The 7,061-nt window shown below is 38.6% G+C and overlaps 1 protein-coding gene across 1 annotated transcript in view; it reads right to left on the bottom strand.

The window, feature by feature from the left end:
- Positions 1-3,002, bottom strand: part of LOC108670736 (acetyl-coenzyme A synthetase 2-like, mitochondrial) — a 20,252-nt gene extending 17,250 nt beyond the window's left edge. The window contains exons 1-2 of the mRNA XM_018158227.2: positions 2,562-3,002; positions 1,262-1,391 (exon numbers count right to left, since the gene is read on the bottom strand). Of these exons, the coding sequence (XP_018013716.1) occupies positions 1,262-1,391; positions 2,562-2,807 (376 nt within the window). The 5' untranslated portion in view covers positions 2,808-3,002. The remainder of the gene's footprint in view (positions 1-1,261; positions 1,392-2,561) is intronic.
- Positions 3,003-7,061: the final 4,059 nt, after the last annotated feature.

Below are 7,061 nucleotides of genomic sequence, written 5' to 3'. Positions count from 1 at the left end.
ACGTCTACAACTGCTGCGTCAACACGTCTACAACTGCTGCGTCAACACGTCTACAACTGCTGCGTCAACACGTCTACAACTGCTGCGTCGACACGTCTACAACTGCTGCGTCAACACGTCTACAACTGCTGTAGCTGTACGCGTACTTTGTTGATCAATGCAGCGGTTCGGAGGCGGGCAGCATACACTTGGCTGTTCTCATTGGCACGCTCTCGTGTTGCGTTCATTGCGTCGCAATCGGGGCCGTTAATTAAAAAAACCTAGAACTAACATTTATATCTATATTGTGTAGAACCACTGCACTCTCATAAGTGTTGATATATAAAAAACTGTTGTTGGTGCACAGACCTGTTTTTCCTGCAAGATAATACCACTTCGTTGCAAGATAATGCAACATATGTCGATGGGAGATAATGTCGCCTCGTTCACTAACCGTGCTCATCGCCATAATAATTAACTTAAAATGAATCTACCGCATACTGAGGCTACATTGTTTGTTTGATTTAAATAAGGGGCTAATAAATGATAATTAATAAAGAAGTTAAAGCCTCGTTTGCCAATTCTCTCAAAAGATAGTCACGTGAAATTGAACAATGGCAGCTACAAGGTTGGTAATATTAAAAATATTATCAGCTTGAAGCTATCTGTCCAATAACATAATGTTGTAAATCAGCAAGCGTCATGTAACATAGACTCGCCTGTAATAAGTATCACGAAAATATAAAAAAATATTTGCTCTACATACAAGGAACTACGTACTCTTAATTCGCCAACATCTGGTCAATAAATCAATTAAAATTGAAAATAAACTTCACCAACATCCATAATTTTATCCAAACCCATAATCTTAACGAGGTTTTATTTACATCAATTTCATTATTAATAAGCTATTATCAAACATCATGAAAAATTGAACCATGAACTCAGTTCGTAGATATCGCTCGCCCGATTTTTCTAGATGAAAAATGATGCACTGTCACATGACGTAGGACGTGCTATATTTTAGCCTGGAAAATTAAATAAAGATGGTCGTTAGGCTAAGTTTACAAAGGCTGACCTGAAGCATGACCAGACCAATTAAGCGTACGCGGTGAGACTTGCTTGCGAAACAACCGCGATGTTCAAGGTAACTTTTAAGCATTGCTCATGTCCGACATTAATGATGGCGATTAAAGGTCAAAATATTAAGTTCCCAATGCACTTGTCTTAATGGCGTAGAGCTTGAAACTAAGAATAGAATCAAGATTTTTGCCGAGCTCACCTGCAGCGTTGAGTTTGCCGTCATGGAACCACCTGAAGGTGGAGGACTTGTGGTCGTGTCTGCTGACAGTTGTGAAGGGTTCGTTCCACTGCAGGAGTTCAGAGCCAAGGGTTCCCCAGAACTGGTCCGACTGACAGGAACAGGATCAAAACTTTGATGAAATATTTCACGAGATATGGAGGCAAACTATTACCCTAAACCTAATTATTATCCTATTATCCTACTGGCTCACACGATGTAAAATTAATGAAAATCGATTAACTTGTAAATGTCAGTAAATCGTATATTATCGATGATCGTAACACACCGACGCAGATCGTTACTTACGTTGAAAATAAATCGTAAAAAAACGGGAAAAATTAGTGATTTTATTTCAACTTGTCATAATTGCGCTGCAGAACAGACGAGAGTTTTTAACATAATTTTATAGCGTATCATTAAAAAAAATATTGATACGCATATTGTGACTCAATTCTGAATAAGTCTCATTGACTACCTTTCACTGCTGCCCATTCAGTTCAAAAGTTTTAGCATTTACACTAGCCGCATTCCCTCGCTCATTAATTCAGCCTATACCTGATACAGCATCCACTAGACATCATTAACCTATATAGTTGAATAATTCAAGTGAAGACGGTCGATGCGTCAATGAACACACCATATGAGATACGGTACGCAGCTTTTTTCTTGGCACCTAAGTTAATAACTTTAATTGAAGCGTGTGCCATGCGCGATCATTGCACATGGCACTGACACACAATAATACAATAACGCATTGACAATAACAATGACAATAACACATTTGTGTTATTGTCAATAACATTGACAATAACACAAATAATGTTGAGGCACTGCCTTCCAACCGCTGAGCTATGTTACAGTCATACACACGCGTGCTGAAATCTGTGAAACTTTCAATCGTGTTCCTCTCATGCAAAAAAAAAAAAAATGATAAATAATATGATCGTTTTAATATACATCTTTATATCTTAATGAATATAATTGTAAAAGTATTTAATTAAGGTACCTCTGAAAGTACCTATTCAATATATCGTTTCTAACCATTCGAATTTTATTCACGGAAAGCAATCGTAAAATGAACGAAGGATGAAACAATGTTGCTAAACCGTAACGCACCCAAATCCTGCTTAATTCGCATCAAACATTGTTGCCGAAACAGGCGAAAATCGTTTGATTTAGTTAATAAGGAATGATGCACGCAGTGTATAATTAAACGTTTTTTATGAATTGCACACTTCTTAACAATGTATATAGCATACAAATGGATCAATCATCTTACCTCCCTCAATGAGAAATCGTACAGTTGACTGTAATTCTTCAGCTGTGGAAACTTGTTTGTTATTTCAGGTAGCGGTGAGCTGATGATATTCTCTGATGAATATTTGGATGTCGTGGAAAAACGTTGCGCCGAAGTGCACGTTGAAGCAGAAGCAAGAAGAAATTGCGGGAATGTTGGTCCTATGGCGGTGGATGAGAATATTCGCAAACCCGAACTCGGCGAATAGCGCCATAATTTGCAAGTCATTGTACCAAAAGGTAAGAAAATATTCAATAATTAAAAGTCTAATTTACAGCGAATGTATTAAAATAAGAAATTTCATTAAACAGAGCTCATACGAAGCACTGGAATTCATCAGGCTATTATAACAGATTTAGGTCATCTATATAGTTAGGTCGCGATGTAACTGATCATACGAAGCACAGAGCCAGAATAACATCCTGAAAATAATTTGTTGATGAAATCACGATCGCCTTTTGAATTATTTACATGCATTCTTGGCTATGCCATATAATTTTCATTATCTTTCTTATTGCTTTTAATTTATTTGATTTACCGGCGGTTAATTTTATTTAGACATGTGAGGGAAATGTGTTAATGCGGTTCAAGCACAAATCCGGGTCACTCGCGCCCTTTTTTGGAGGAAGAATTTTGTCTGAAGCAATGATGTGGAGTGACTAATTAACAGACTATTTTTTCTAAATATATATTACCATAAACGTACGAATAAAATTAAGAAACCATGTGTTTTGGTCAACCGAGCTTTCCAGCTTTCAATGCATTGACGGTTGACCAGATGTAAGAGAAGCCTTGAGCCTCACAACACGTTTACGGGGGACATGCAGCTCTGTTTTCTTGTCTCGAGTGGAAACGACTGTCTAGCATCTTGTACAAAAACATGCCGTGCGGATTAGATAACAAACAAAGATTCCCACACCGTAATAAACATAGAATTGATCTCTCATCTAATGCAATCTATTGCAAGGTAGACAAACTACCTTCGACTGATGGTTCAGAGAGGTGGCGAACGCCTTCTTACTTAGCAATCAGACGAGATGATTGCTAATCACGGTCAACGATCTCAAATTATGTTTTATTCTATTTCTTTCGTCCGATTATAACTGGAGATTATTGGCTATGAAATTGATATAAACAGTCATCACATCAACTACAGTCATACCAAAAAACAGCAGGCTGATAAAATTCTAGCAGTAACACAAATATTCAATATTAATAATTCAATTTTCAAGCATTTTGATGGATTCTGAAATTAAAACCCGCATCACCCTTTATCTTGAAATCGCAACGCAAAAAAGATCAAAATGCAGAGATTTCAGCGCACCAGAGATGTGGCGGGCGACCTGTAGAGTTCAAGGTGGCATGTTTTGCAACGTCCTGCTGGCACGCAGACAGGCCTAGTGCTCGATAACAGCTGTTCACTTGTGCACTACTATAGTCTCCGATATGTTTTCTATCCTCTCAGTTATGTTTATTGTAGCCCAAGTGAAACGGAAGAAAGAAGATCAGTTTGAACTTCATGGGTGGCTGTTTCATTAAAAAGCCAAACTCACTTCTAATAAAGCTTTCACTTCTAATGAAAGTTAGCTCATAATTCACCGATTAGTTAGTTCGCAGGTGGTTTGTTCCGATTAGTTAGTTCGCAATGTGATTTTGTTAAGTTACACTATAAGCTTCTTAACAAATTCTCCCTATTATTATACCTACAAATTTTGTTTATTTACTTTAGACAGGATCGAGTTCGTGCAGTTACCTCATGGAACTAAGGACTAATAATGAGGTACTACGACAGTCAACTAACCTACCTATAAGAATAACCGAAGAAGAGTTTTTTACAGCCCCGCTCTGAATTTTAGGGTTAAATTGAATAAAAGCCAAGTTGAATAATTGGAAGGGAAAATATCCCATTTCTTAATATTTGATATGGCGAAAGCATGCAGAATTAAGTTAATCACGGTGGCTCTTGCTCCTGATAATCATAGTATATTTCCAAGTCCAACTGTGTCGGAGCGACGGGGCTATGGTGGTATTGCTGCTGGCCGCGGCAGGCAATGCATTTGAATTGTTACAAAGCAATTGTTGAATTGTTGGCATTCCATGCGTGTCAAGTAACTTATTGATTATAAAAGTGTCCAGAAACTTATTTCACGAACAAATGACTTGCAAATGTGATTTTAAAATAGGAAACAGCCAAAACCAGTCATGAAGGAGCTTTCATTCTCGCCACACTTACACCTCCTCTCTATCCGGCTTGCAGCCAGCTACTGACGATGCGACGCCATACGAGCACCATTATCCGCCCAATTCTACAGGTGTTCCCCACAGGTAGATAGGCTCAAACACCTATCCTGTTACTCAAAACTTGACAAACATTTTATATATTTTGTACGATCTTTTGCTGTTGTATTCGAAACATGGAATCATAATGAACCTTCGATGTAAGTTCATATAAAGCAGAAGTCTGATTTGCATATAATTTATGAAATTCCTGCAATCGGCTGAGATAGCTGATAGAGCCAAACAATCGGGTGCTATCGCCGCAGAGCGATTGAGATTTGCAAGTGTTGGACCACGTTAATAGTGTCCAGTCTACACTCCACGCATAGAACTTGTAGCTCTTTCATACCTACTCGCCGTGCCTGACATTTTATACAAGCCTCCGTGCCTGACATATACATTATACAAGCCTCCGTGCCTGACATTATACAAGCCTTGCCGTGCCTGACATATATATTATACAAACCTCCTTCTATATAAACTCTAAAGCTACTGTATATGGTTGACCGCATGCAACCCGCTCATCATAAAATTGATCGCCCAGGCAAAATTTTTTTATCAACAGTTTCATATCTCCAAGATTATGTGATGTGCAAGACGTAATAAAATTGCTCAAATAAAAATCTTGTTGTTTAAATGACTCGGAACACAAAATTTTAGCTCTCCCTGATTGACCACCATATCATGCAGAGCAACATGATACAAATCAATGTATCGCATCAGTTGACCTGAATGCTTAGCCAGAGCTTGTATGTATAATGACAGCTCGTCCCCGTCAAGAGAAAACCGAGTTTTTGTGATGCGTTCTATGATGTATCCTATCATTTGCTTAGGCCAAGTTGAAATACAAGGACAGAACATTTAAATATCATTTATTTACACGAATTTATTCCGTATGCGTACTATGCCTCTACCTGCGATGAAAAACCCCGAAGGAAGCGAGTGTCGACTACGATCGCGTCTGACTACAATACTGATCCCATCTGCGTTGTTGTGTCTGACAATGTGACGATTCGGTTGTCGAAAAAAATACAATTGGGACGTTTGGTTCAGGTAAAATATTACGGTGATTCTATTACACAAAGCAATTGCCGCTGTCCAAATGTCGCTGAGAAGTAGAGGGTGACAGAATTCCGTTCATGATGAATAAACCTTACATAGATATTGATTGATTGTACTATAGGTATTGATTGGTGTTGGGAATCTTGTCAAAGACGTCCCTTTACTGGCATCTTGGTTAAAATATGAGCAGCATAGAGCCTGGTAGATTATTCGCTGTTACACTTTCTGAATATCCAAAATCAGTGAAAGGAGCCTCGATAAAGCCTTTTCGGGTAGCTGCATCAATATAGAGCAAACTTAGGTTGCGACTTACTTCCTCCCTTGTGTGCTACTACGTTTAAAGAAGTTCAAAACATTGCAGAAGGGACCAATTACACGCGGTAGAATATTCTAGTAGTTTGCACCATTACCAAACCACAAATTTTGAAGTCAAAAAGCACAAGGTGATTCGCGGAAACTTCCTAATTTGAAAGCTCAATAAAAAAAAAGATCAGGTACAGATATGATTACAATATAATATTATTGAAAAACACATTACCTGAAGTTTAGTTTCATTTAGTTTAAAGATGACATCGAACGAAATGACGGCCTCCATTGTCAATGAATTATTCAGTTAGTCGATTTTTGAAGTTCCGTTCAACTCGCAGAAGTATATTGACGGGTATGTTGGCGATGGCTCGGCGTATGTTGTTCTTCAAAAGAGGTAGGGTACTTGTAAACAATTTATTCAAGTTAACCACATAAAAATTATACGGAGACAAAGTCGGGTGAATCGAGCCGGATCTGGAACCCGGCCTGAAGGACGAATACGGAACTGAGTATAGACGGAATGCTACTAGAGTAGCGAAAATGGAACTGCCATTAGAAAAGTACGCCTCGACAGCAAACGCACGCTGTTCACTTGTCCAGTGCATAGTGGCAACTGACTAAGCGGGGCAATAAACTTCAAGACTTGCCTTTCCTATGAACTACTCCCCGCCCTTTTCCTACAACATCTGGCTGCTTGGCGCGAAATACAAAACAGGAAGTTTTCGTTAAGCACCCTATAGAACACTGAGAACTTCAATCGTTTCTTCCCGTTTCTTATGAAGACTGTCAAAATGTATACTCACAAGGATACCGTCTACGAAAGTGCGCTTGCTT

Source organism: Hyalella azteca, unplaced genomic scaffold (assembly GCF_000764305.2).
Source record: "Hyalella azteca isolate HAZT.00-mixed unplaced genomic scaffold, Hazt_2.0.2 contig4450, whole genome shotgun sequence".
Taxonomy (NCBI): Eukaryota; Metazoa; Arthropoda; class Malacostraca; order Amphipoda; family Hyalellidae; genus Hyalella; species Hyalella azteca.
This window is presented reverse-complemented; position numbering and strand designations above follow the sequence as displayed.